The sequence below is a fragment of the Macrotis lagotis genome, chromosome X (assembly GCF_037893015.1).
Source record: "Macrotis lagotis isolate mMagLag1 chromosome X, bilby.v1.9.chrom.fasta, whole genome shotgun sequence".
Lineage (NCBI taxonomy): Eukaryota > Metazoa > Chordata > Mammalia > Peramelemorphia > Peramelidae > Macrotis > Macrotis lagotis.
This window is the reverse complement of record NC_133666.1, coordinates 642,536,668-642,549,582: the sequence shown is the minus strand read 5'-3', so window position 1 is coordinate 642,549,582 and position 12,915 is coordinate 642,536,668. Positions and strand designations below refer to the sequence as shown.

Genomic DNA, 12,915 nt, shown 5'->3' with positions numbered 1-12,915 from the left:
AAGATAATATATTAAGTCTCTCCTGAACTCCATATCTATATTCAACATTTTGATCCAAGTTCTGTAGGTCATTTCAAACTCAACAAGTCCAAATAGAGCTTACTCTCTTTATTCCCAAGCCCATCTTACTTCCAATTTCCTTATTACTTTCAAGGATCATTAACAGTTCTGCTCCACTTCCCTTCTTTCCCCTTCTCTTTCCATTTATTCTCTCCCCCTCCTCATTCTTTTTCTTTTCTTCTCTCCTTTCATGTCCTTTCTCCTCCCTTCCTCCGGTTCACAGAGGATATCACACTTTGACCAAAGGAATGTATATTTTGATTCCTGAAATCTGGCAAGCTATCTGGGGTTCCCAGGCCTCAAATCACTCTGGCTCTCATTAGCCAACGAGGGGTCATCCTTAGGTCCTGATTGGTTCACTGAATATAAATAGCATTTGTTTTTGTTTTGGCCAGAAACTCTAGATGTTCCCCTCCCAGATTGATTTTTTTTTTAATTTGAGCAGGTAAAAGAAACCATTCTTTGCCTCCCTTCTTACCTAGCCTAAATCACTGAGTGGGAGTTGCCTCAAGCAACTTAAGCAAAGGCTTAAAAAAGACCAAGATCTCCCAAGGCATCCAGGACCTTGTCCAGTAGTCCTGATCTTTATTTGACCAGGGGACTCAGATGGCTCCAGAGGAGAAAGTGAGTCTTCACTTAAATCCAATTCACAGGCATGTCATGGCATCACTATCTTGATGTGTCATGGTCCTCTTCGAGAATGAAGGCCAAACAACCACCACTATCCTTTGGGGCATCTAGGTTTACAACCTTACTGTCAGTTTTACTTGCCCCACATCACACATCCTTGCCCAACCTTTGCTCCTCTCCCCTCAGCCTCTCTGACTTCCACTCTCTTCCCTTGGTCCTTACTCAGCTTGAGGCCCTCATCACCTCTCAGCTAGACTTACCGCCATCACTTCCCATTTGGAGGTCTCTCCCTACTCTAATCCATTGTGCCCAGGTGGTTTTCTGAAAGCCCGGGTCTGATCACTCTCCTCAAAAAGCTCCAGTGACTTCCTATTAAAAAAAAAAAATCCCCAGGACGTCAATGCTGGCTCATTTCTTGATGGGTTGAAGTCCTTCACACCTTGACTCGGGTAGAACGGGTTACTTGTGACCCCCAGCCTGCCTGCTGCCCCTCATTCCTGGCGATACCATCTCCCTGTCTTTGCCCGGCAAATTCCGCGCGCCTGCTCCACCTCCCCTCCCCCAATCACCGGGCGTGTGTTTTGTACTGACCCACACTAGCCTAGCCCGGGGCCGGACAACCGCGCGGGGAGGCCAGAGGGGCCGTCCCGGGGTCCTCCACTCCGGACTCTCAACTTTTCCTGCCGCCCCTACAGCCCCGCCAGTCTCGGAAGTCCCGCCAGGCCCCGCCCCTTACCCACGCCCCGCCCCCGGCGCCGGGGCGGTGACGTCTCCTGGCCACGCCCCCAACCGACGGGAGGTGGAGCCTATGGGTGCCAGGGCGGCCTGGACGCCCTACAAGGGAGTGGGTCGGCCCGATTGTAGTCGCTTGTTTTGATTGGTTGGTCCCGGATCCGGACTCGCGGGCGGTTCCGGTTCCGGTTCCGGTTCTGGTTCCGGTGACTGCTCGGCAGTCACCATGATCGGGGACATCTTGTTGTTCGGGTAAGGGGCTCCGGGGTTTGGCGGGGGGCGGGCGGAGGCCCCGAACCGGCTGGGGGACGGGGGTGTTTGGGGCCACACCCTCCATGACCTGGCTTTGACCCCTTTCAGGACGCTGTTGATGAACGCGGGAGCCGTGCTCAACTTCAAGCTGTGAGTGTCGCGGCCCCTCCCCTCCCCCTCCCGGCCCAGGTCTCCCCGCCCCGCCCCTTTTCCCCAGCCCCGCCCCCCGCCCTCCCTCCCAAGCCGGAGACCTTGCTTCCGGGGGAGGAAGAGTCCAGGCAGGCCGGGCCCCCTGCTGCAGAGCCCCTCCCCTCCAGCTGCCGAGTCTCCCGGATGAGCGTCACTGGGAAAGAGCCCCCCTCCTGACCCATGTAGGGGTCCCCTCTCCCAACTGCTCATCTGTACTGGGAGACTCCCAGTGACCCACGTAGAACCCCAACTTAGGAACACTTCTGTTACATAGTGTCCTGCCTCTTCTGCCTAACTGTCATCATCCCCACAAAAACCATCATTCAGGTACAGAGCCCCCTTACTTGAAAAACCACTCTCTTCTCCATGGACTCCTCATTCATGTGTAAAGCCCCTTTTATTTTTTTTTAAGTTTTTTGCAAGGCAGTGGGGTTAAGGCCACACATGTAATTATTAAGTGTCTGAGGTCTGATTTGAACTCAAGGACTCCTGACTCCAGGGCTGGTACTCTACCCACTGCGCCACCTAGCCACCCCTACCCCTTACTTTTAGAGACTCATGCACCCACATAGAATTTCCTGCTTTGTTAGATCCTCCCAACTATGGATAATCCTCTCCTGTAGTTTCTTGTCTCCTGTTTAACCCATCACTTTATAAGTAACCTCTCACTCAGAATTCAAGCATGCTGGGGAATCGTGGTATAGAGGAAAGAGTCTCTGAAGTCAGAAGGTCTAAGTACAGATTTCACTTTTGGTGCTTATCTATATGACCTTGGACAAGTCATCATCCCTCATCCTTCATTTCCTCATATGTAAAATGGAGTTGGACAAGATAGCCTCTGTGTATTCTCCATTTCTGATCTTGTCATTTGGAGCCCCTCTCCTATGGATAAGTGCATCAGCCACTTAAAGCTCTATTAACTACATAAGGACTCCACATCAAGTTTGAACACTTCACCCCAATCCTTAGAGGGGTCCCGTGGCATCTAAAGAACCCACTTTACCTATAGAGAGCCTTTTGTCCCTGTACAGAGAACCATGATCACCCTTGGATTCACAGAGGCTCTGTCGGATGTGGTTTTGTCACTGTATGCAATTTCTTCATTCTTTGGTTTACTCATATGCATCAGTATTTGCTCTTTATATTGTACTGAAATGTTATACTGTTCCCTACCTTACAGGAAAAAAAAAGACACCCAGGGGTTTGGGGAGGAGTCAAAGGAACCAAGTACAGGTGAGTCTGAAGTAGCTCCAGCAACCTATAATGGTGAACGATGGAAACAAATGTGACTACACCAGTCCCATTCTTCTTATCAGCAGAATTTCGATGAGTGTGCCTCACTATTTCAACAAACTACTTCCCTTTTCTGGGCCTCAGTTTCCTCCTTGACAAAATGAGTGGGTCTTGTGCTTTGATGAGTTCTGTGGTTCCTTTCCAGTTCTGAAGTTTTTCTGATTTTATGATAGCCACTTGCAAGTTTATTGACACCTATTTGCTCAAGATGAGTCATAGAATGCTAATGTTGGGTAAGACCTCTGTGGTTTTCTGATCTGTAGCCTCCTAGAAAGTGTGGGAATTCCCTCCAGAGCCTCTGTGATACCTTCAATGAAGAGTTCATTTAGTGAGGCAGCCACCTTTTCTCTGTCAGATACCTCCTCTACAAACTGATTAAACTAAATAAAGGCTGTATTTATGACTGTGATACAGGGTCTTACACATATGGGATACTCAGTTAAATATTCATGAATTTGTCTGAGGAGATTAGGCAAAATTCAAGTACAACAAACATTTACTAAGCAGCTATCCATATTATAGACACAGTGTTTGATACAAAGAATATAAGGATGTAAAATAACAGATCCTGTTCTTAAGGACTTAACATTACTCTGATAGTAGGGGATGAGATATGTACACCATTAACTAGGATATGAAGTAAAACTGTGACACGGGCAAAAGAGATATTACTTTCACTTGGGAAGAATGAAGGAAAGTTTCAAAGAAGTTGGTACTTGACCCAAGCTCAGAAGGAAAAAAGCACTTTGTTGGGAAGAAGTATAGGAAAAGTAAATCCCAAGGATAAGATAGTGGTTACCACAAATGAATGGAAGTCAGAGAAGGAAGGTGCCTTTGGAACAAAGCTTGCATTCTGATTTGTCTGGAACTGAGAGTGAATGAAAGGAGCATAGTAAAATGAGGCTACAAATATAGATTAAAACTATATTGTGGGGTGGCTAGGTTGCGTAGCGGATAAAGCACCGGCCTTGGAGTCAGGAGTACCTGGGTTCAAATCTGGTCTCAGACACTTAATAATTACCTAGCTGTGTGGCCTTGGGCAAGCCACTTAATACCATTTGCCTTGCAAAAAAACTAAACCCCCCCCCCCAAAAAAAATAAACTATATTGTGGAAGACCTTAAGTGTCAGGCTAAGGAGTTTATAATTGATGCCATAGGGGGTGGGGAGTCATAGAAGACTTTGGAACAGGGAAGTGACTTGATTGGAGCATCTTTATTAAGGATTGTGCTGGCCATAATGTGAAGGCCAGATTAAACAATAGAGACTGGAGGCAGGAAGATGAGTGAAGAAGCTGTGATAAGGCTCTAAGCAAGAGGCAGGAAAGGCCTAAGGGGGAGGGCAAGTGTAAGAGAAAAGAAGAGATAGATGCAAAAATTATTCCCAAGGTGAAGACATTATGACTTGCTTGCTATTTGTATTGGGATCAGGTATGGAAGGACTTGTAGGTCTAAATGGCAGGGAAGAATCCAGGCCACCCCTGAGATCCCTAAGCTGGCTACCTGATTAGATGGTAGGATAATAAGCAGGGGAGTTGTGAGGAGTTGACGACTTGGGGGAGAAAGGGGATGAGTTCATTTGTAGGCCTTTTAAAGTTTAGTGCTGTTCATCTATCGAGATAGATGTGCCCAGGATGAAGTTAGAAAGACTGGCCTTAAGCTGAGTGGGGGAGAAAGAGAGCTGGAAGACATCTGCAGAGATGATACTTGATACCTCAGGAGATGATCTGCACTCTACAATGTGGAGGAAGATGATGAACCAGGGTGGCCAAGGAGTAAAAGATGGGAAGTCTGAGAAGGGCTTTAGTGCCAAACAGAAGCCCCTGGCATTTAAACGTACTCTACAGTCTAGTTCTTTTCTGACTCTTCATGGCTTCCCTTTTGATTCAGCCTCACCCGCTTCCTTGAAGGTCTTGCCTTCTCTTCCCATATCACTTTCAGGTATACTGTATGCTTCTCACAATCAGAAACTGTTTGCCTTTCTTTGTACACTTATCTCTGAGCCCAGGCCTGACAAGAAGGTGGCTTATTGCATGATTGACCTGAATAGGTTGCTTCCCTTCCTGCACTTTAGATCTTCATCTGTAAAATGAAAAGGTTGACCTTGATAGCCTTGATGGAAGCTTCCTTCCAGCTCTGGCACTTTTTTGTGTAAGAGGAAACATCGAGATTCCCAAGAGTCTCTGTTCCTGAGACTCAGCTCTCTATCCTTTCTTCTTTTTTTTTTTTTTTTTAGGTTTTTGCAAGGCAAATGGGGTTAAGTGGTTTGCCCAAGGCCACACAGCTAGGTAATTATTAAGTGTCTGAGACCAGATTTGAACCCAGGTACTCCTGACTCCAAGGCTGGTGGTGCTTTATCCACTATGCCACCTAGCCACCTCCTCTGGCACTTTTTTGTATTGGCCCATAGAGCCTATAGAGTCAGAGTAGACTTGTTTTCACACTGGTGGACTGCATGAAGATGATCTTGAGAGTGAGCTGACATGCAGTATGGATGGTGCACCAGGCCCATTTTTGCCTTTTCTTCACCACAGGGGCCCTCCAACTGGCAGCATTTAGATGAGAATTCTTTCTGCCTTAGTATTTCCCATGGGATATTACAGGATGCTACAGAAGAGAATGTTTAGGAAGATCTAACATCAATGAACCTCAAGCTGAGTTTAGGGAGGTTCATTTGGGGTTTTGTGTTGACAATCCTTCTGTGTGTCCTGATGGTCCTGAAGGCATTGCTGGGCTTCATTTGTCAGTAATCAGAGTAATCATGGGGATATATGATCAGAAACAGTGGGAACTCTTAAACTAAGATCAAGACAGTTGGCAGAGCTGGTTCACTGACTGGGAGTGATGTCTGTGCCTCAAACAAAACCTACCCAAGCACTTGGCCTGCTTTTTTAAGCATATTTTTTTATTTTCCAAAAACTCCTTTCAGTGACATTGTATGGTATCCTTGTTAAGGCCTCTCATTCTCAAGCTCTGGGCTCAAAGACTGTTTTCTTCAGGGATCTGCTAGCAGAGACAAGTGCTATCTTAATCAGTTTAGAATTGAACCTTAGCCAATCTTGGAGCTGGAAAGGAAGTTGGAATCCATCTATTCCCAAAAACTCATCTTCTAAATGATGAGATTGGCCCCCACTTAGGGAATATCTTGCTGAGGGTCTCAAAATATAGTGGGTTATGACTAGAATCTAGGTTTTCTGACTCAAAACCAGTGAGTATCCTTTCCATTAAGAGCCCTCCTGTTGTCACCCTCCCAGCTTTGGAGGGAAGAACTTGGCTTTTAGACCTACTCAAGATCTAGACCGCAATGACTAAGCTGAAAACTGCAAATTGGATTTCTTTGATACTCAAGGGAGTGTGATTTGGCTATAGTGGGAATAAGAATGGATTTGGCTCAGATACTGCCTTTGCACTTAATGCCTATGGGATAGAATTCATGGAAGATCACATAATCTCTGAATAAAAAATTACTTTCCACATCTGAAAATATTGACAGTAAAACATATGGGACTTAGATCACTCAGCTGACTTGAAACTCAAATGAGATAGTGAAAATAGTGTTTGTTTTTTTCAAACCTTTAAATGATATATAAATCTCAGTTTTTTTATTAAAGATTTTATTTATTTTGAGTTTTACAATTTTCCCCCAATCTTACTTCCCTCCCCCACCCTCCCACAGAAAGCAATTTGTCAGTCTTTACATTGTTTCCATGTTGTATATTGATCTAAATTGAGTGTGATGAGAGAGATCATATCCTTAAAAAAGAAGCATAAAGTATAAGAGATAACAAGATCAGACAATAAGATATTGGGGTTTTTTCCTAAATTAAAGGGAATAGGGGCAGCTAGGTGGCATAGTGGATAAAGCACTGGCCCTGGAGTCAGGTGTACCTGGGTTCAAATCTGGTCTCAGACACTTAATAATTACCTAGCTGTGTGGCCTTGGGCAAGCCACTTAACCCCATTTGCCTTGCAAAAAAAAAAAAACACCAAAATTTAAAATTTAAAACTTTAAAAAATAAAAAAAATGTAAAGGGAATAGTCCTTGAACTTTGTTCAAACTCCACAGTTCTTTATCTGGATACAGATGGTATTCTCCATTGCAGACAGCCCCAAATTGTCCCTGATTGTTTCATTGATGAAATAAGTATGTCCATCAAGGTTAATCTTCACCCCCATGTTGCTGTTAGGGTGTACAGTGTTTTTCTGGTTCTGCTCATCTCACTCAGCATCAGTTCATGCAAATCCCTCCAGGTTTCCCTGAATTCCCGTCCCTCCTGGTTTCTGATAGAACAATAGTGTTCCATGACATACATATACCACAGTTTGCTAAGCCATTCCCCAATTGAAGGACATTTACTTGTATAAATCTCAGTTATTAAAGAAAATCTACAGAAGTCTGATTTTTCAATGTACATTATTACCAGAAAAGTATTCTAGGTGAATTTCACAAGTTTCAAGCTGGAAAAGATCTTAGAAGCCATCTAGTCCTACCCCACTCTGTTTTACAAGTCTGAATGTAAGAATTGGGACTTGGTCCAACATCCTCGGAGTTCAGTCTGCACTATGGCATATTACAATAAATTCAAACAATAGTTACATGATGTATCTTGACTTTTCAGGTGACAACATCAGGGAATTCTTACTGAGTCTCAGATACTTTCGAATCTTCATTGCCTTGTGGAATGTCTTCATGATGTTTTGTATGATTGTGTAAGTATAATTATTTGCCTTTTCATTTTATATAATCATTTTGTTAGAATAACTTGGACCCATTTCTTATGGTATATGAAAACTAGGTGCATTATTGAACCTTTTAAGGTATTGATAATATAGCAGAATGGGGGTTCCATGCCTGTTGGAGAGGCCTCCAAGTGTAATAGAAGAATTACTAGATTTGGAGGCAGGAGAGAATTGGCTTTGATTGCAGCTTCTAACGTTCTAGCTTTGTGACCCTGGACAAGTTATTTGATCCTTATATCTCTGTTCCTCACCTATAAAAATTATCTCATCAATCAAAAGAGAGAACACTAATAGCACTAACATCAAGTAGTTGATCTAAGACCTTATTTGTATAAATATATTTGTATAACTTAGTTTTCTGTCCTTCCCTGGGGCCACCGTAGCTTGAATTATCTAGAGGAGAATATGGGGAAAGAAATGGAGCTGATAGCCTGAGGTTGGGAGACACAATGATACTTAGGGAACTGCATTGGACAGGGTCCCTTTTAAGTATTTGAGAGCTGAATAAGCAGAGCAGTTAATGGAAGCTAGACATTAGACAGAGCAGATCTAAAGATATGTAGGCCTTGATCCTTGTATGTAGAACCTTTGAGTGAAAGGAAGTATGCAAAAAAGTCATAATGAAAGTTATAATTTGCGAAGTGCAGAAAGCAGAGGGCAGAAGAAGAGAATGCTGCAGGATGCTGGGGAGGACCCCTGGAACATGGAGCAGAGTGCGCCTGAGGCAGCAGCCAAGCTGGGTTTGAATAGGAAGCAGCTAGATTGCACAGTGGTTAGAGCACTGGCCCTGAAGTCAAGAGGACCTGAGTTCAAATCCAGTCTCAGACACTTAATGGCTTAGCTGTGTGACCTTGGGCAAGTCACTTAACCCCCCATTCCCTTAAGTAAATTTTAAAAGAAAAGACAAAAAGGATTATACTATTGTGGGCAGATCATTTCATCCTTCTGAGTCAGTTTTCTCATTTGTAAGAAAATGGAAAACGGTACCTCCAAAAACAGTGGGGATGGGCAACTGTGGCTCAGTGGATAGAGTACTAGCCCTGGTGTGTGTTAACCTCAGACGCTTAAGTAGTTGTGTGACCCTGGGTAAACCACTTAACCCAGATTGTCTCAGAAAAAAAAAAGTGGAGATAAAATAGTCTCACTGTTAGCCACACAAGATTATCTTGAGAAAAAATGCTTTGTCAACCTCAAATTGTACTATAATGTCAACTCTCAGGCAGTGATGGGAATAGAAGGTATTTGGGGGAATTAGGGAATAGAGAAAGCAAAGTGTAGAGATGAGAAAGCGTGGGGCTTGTTTGGGAGGAAGAGTGAGGAATAAGACTGGAAAGGTGAGGGAGAGACTTGAATACCAGATTTATTGATTTACTCTCTTGGTTCTTTATTGTCTAACCATGAGGAGCCAGCTGCTCATGACTTTGGAGCATAGAGGGATGATCAGACCTGAAAACTGGCTCTGTCCTGCTGCACTATCCTTGTCTCATGTTGCTTTCTTAAGCTTCTCAGCATTTGTTGGGCTTCTGCTGTCATGGAAAAAGATGTCTAAAAGCCAATAACTTTCTCTGTTTAGTGTTGCTGGAACATGGTTAAATTTTCTAATATGCTTTCCTATAGAAAAAAAAATATATAAACAAATTGGTTCCATTTCAGGCAGTTATGTCAATAAACTTGGGAGCTTTGAGAGGGCATGTTGAAGAAATAAGTAGAGTCATTATTTTCCTAAGATTGTGTGCCTTTTTCTGGGCACCAGGTAGGTGGAACACTAAAGGGTTTGTGGCCCTTGTGGTTGTGCTGCTTGACCCCTCTTGGACTCAGAACTGTTGTGCTCTTACTGTAGGGTTCTTGTCTCCTATTATACTTTGGGTCAGCTTCCTCTGGGGCTGAGGTAGGGATCAAAGGATTTAGTCAGTCAGTTTCCTTAATGAAAATACTTACCAAGGAATTGTTTCTTTCTCTCACTGATATTTATTTCTCTCCTTCATTTTCCACAGGTTATTTGGCTCTTGAAAGTCATACTTGAGATCCAGGAGCCAACCTTATAGGATGTTGATTGTCTGTTCCTGACAACTTTGAGAATGTGTTTGACCAGAAACTGTTGATCTTCCTGCAGAGTAAAAGTTTGTGGGACCAGGGGTGGGGTGGGGAAAAGATGTTTGCAAAGGTCCTTTAGTCACAGTTTTTCATTTTTCAAAGGACACTTTAATGCAGCCTCTGAAATTCAGCTCAATTTACTTTGTATTTGAAAGGGATAAAAATTCTCAGATAAATGTTCATTCCCTCAAGATAAAGAAATAAGGGGAAGCTAGATGGCACAGTGGATAGAGTACCAGCCCTCGATTCAGGAGTACCTGAGTTCAAATCCGGCCTCAGACACTTAATAATTACCTAGCTGTGTGGCCTTGGGCAAGCCATTTAACCCCATTTGCCTTGCCTAAAAAAAAAGTCTAGATCCAGCATGGAAACAAACTAGCCTCTAGAGGCTTGCTTTAGAAGATCTGTGTTTCAAGTGGACTCTATTTTTGGTTGAAAACAAAACATATTTTTTGTAGTTAGTTCTCCCTCATAACTGTGCATTGCTTGGTGGCTGGTCAGCTTTTAAGCTCCAGTATGGTCTTTTTCGCTCTAGAGTTTCTAAGTAATGAGGGTCCAACTTGGCTTGACCAGAAAGTAATAATTGCCCTGGGCTCATCTAACATAGAGCCCCTTAGATTGGCACAGTTCTCATCCCTGATTCAGAATAGATGTTCAAGCCTCCTGGTAAGTGTTCTGATTGACTACATTGCTTTAGGGAACAGGTGCTCTTTTATAGGAGAGACTAATTTTAATACCTCAACAACAGAGGGAGAAAGGGAACCAGTGAAATACTTAAAAGATTTTTAAAAAGCTCAGCTCTCAGTATCTGATACCAACAACTTTTAGAAAAAACATTATAAAAGCTCTGTCTTCACCTCATCGCCATTTTAGTCAAGGTATTTTATTAAGTAAGAGCCAGGCTATTTTTTAGTTGTGATATTAAGGTTATATTTTACATGTTTGACCTCCCCATGACAGCCTGTTGGTAATTTACAGGACAAAGAAATCGGCACTACTCTCTATAACCCAATGATTTTTGTACTTCTCAACTTAAAAAGCAATGAAGTAAATGAAATCGCCGAAAGGAAACTCTGGGGGTCAAATTACTAACATTCAAGAAGACTCTTGTTTTGTTTGTTTTTTTAAAATTCATTGTTTGTAAAGAATCCCAGGGAAGGAAAGGATAAATGTGGAGATTTGTATAAACAAAGATTGAAAATAAAACTCATATGTAAAAAGGGATCTCTGGCTTATACTTTCATTACTAAAAAATTGATGTTATTCCTGTGTTTCATAAAGGAAACTTGTAAGTGATTTGCTGAAAGAATCAGTTCATTTTTTTAAAATGGTTAATGATGTATTTTGTTCTTGCATCATCTGCATTTCCCACTGTATCACTATCCCCCCCCCCCCAAAGAGCCCTCCCTGGAGTAAAGAAAATAAGAAAGAGGAAGAAAGAAAAATTCAGCAAAACTGACTGAAAGTAAAAAAAAAAAAAGTCTTGGTCATTATAATTTTGTACCATATGATTCCTCCTATTTTATAGAAATAAATGACAGTAACCACCTGTAGTGATTATTGTGTATATTGTTTTCCAGATTTTTCTTACTTCATTTTGCATCACTTCATATGTCTTTCCTTGTTTCTCAGTATTCAACATTTCTAACAACATTACATTCATGGTCCTCAGTTTGTTTTAAACATTCCCTTGTCAGTGATCATCCATCTTGTTAACAACTCTTTGTTAACTAGAAAAAGTGCTCCTACAAATATTTTGGTGTGTATGAGATTTTTTTTTTTTGTCATTGACCTTCTTAGGGTACGTGCCTATCAGTAGAGATATGGATATTTTTCTAACTCTCTTCAAATTGTTTTCTAGAATTGTTTGACCAGTTTCCAAGCCTTCCAATAATACCTTCCATAACATCTTTTGTCACCTTACCTGTTTGCTGGGATTTGTGAAACTTGGTGGATTGTTTTGATTTGTAGTTGTTACTAAGGATTTGAAGCATTCTTTCTTATTGTTAATAGTTTGTCATTCTTTTGAGCACTAAGGATTGGTTTTTGGTTTATTATTTCCTTTGGCTGTCAGACCCTTATTAGTGATATAAAGATTTTTTTTTTCCCAGTTGACTGCTTCCTTTCTTTTCCTAGTTGTTTTAGTTATGTTAATTGAATGGGGTTTTTTTTGTATCTGTTCTTTCTGTATCCTTTTTCGTTTCCCTTTATCTCCCTGTTCTACTCTGCTTTTGCACGCATTCTCCCTCAGTCCTGGACTGCTCCCTACCCCCTTCCCAATTCCTTATTTCCTTTTTCTATTGAAGTTATTCTTTTCTTTTTGGGGGGGGGGTTTAAGGTAAATGGGGTCAAGTGGCTTGCCCAAGTCCATACAGCTAGGTAATTATTAAACGTCTGAGACTAAATTTGAACCCAGGTACTCCTGACTCCAGGGCCTGTGCTTTATCCACTGCGCCACCTAGCCGCCCCTGAAGTTATTCTTTTCTTTCAAAATCCAATACAGGTGGTTTTGTTTTGTTTTTTTTCCTTTTCCAGGAAGCCTTCCTGGATCCACAGAGCTGAAAGTTGTAGATCTTTCCCTCTTTGAAATTCACCTGGCTTTTTATTGTCTTTTTATTTTCATTCTGTTTTTTTTTATTTCTTCCCTCCTTCCCCCCATTAGATTATAAATTCCTTGAGAATTTATTTAATTTCTATCTTTGTATCCCTTCTGTGCTAAGGTACATAGTAGAGCTCAAAAAAATGTATGGAATTGCATTGAATCATCTTAGGCACAGGAAGTGGGGATGGTGATATAAAGATATAGTTTACTCTTGTGGAACTCACAATCTAATCCAAAAGAGGAAGGTGGGGGGTGTATGGTGCATAAAGTATTATAATACAGAATTTTCTTCTCTTTTGTTAGTATTGAATAATACCATTTTTTT

General features: G+C 42.1%; 1 protein-coding gene across 1 annotated transcript; it reads left to right on the top strand.

Moving 5' to 3' along the window:
• Window positions 1–1,523: 1,523 nt before the first annotated feature.
• On the top strand, window positions 1,524–12,305 carry SMIM7 (small integral membrane protein 7). Its single transcript, XM_074204400.1, has 5 exons — window positions 1,524–1,674; window positions 1,783–1,824; window positions 3,044–3,096; window positions 7,774–7,864; window positions 9,889–12,305. Exons 1-5 carry the CDS (start codon window positions 1,649–1,651, stop codon window positions 9,902–9,904), a joined length of 228 nt encoding a protein of 75 aa, XP_074060501.1. The 5' UTR covers window positions 1,524–1,648; the 3' UTR covers window positions 9,905–12,305.
• The last annotated feature ends 610 nt before the right edge of the window (window positions 12,306–12,915 follow it).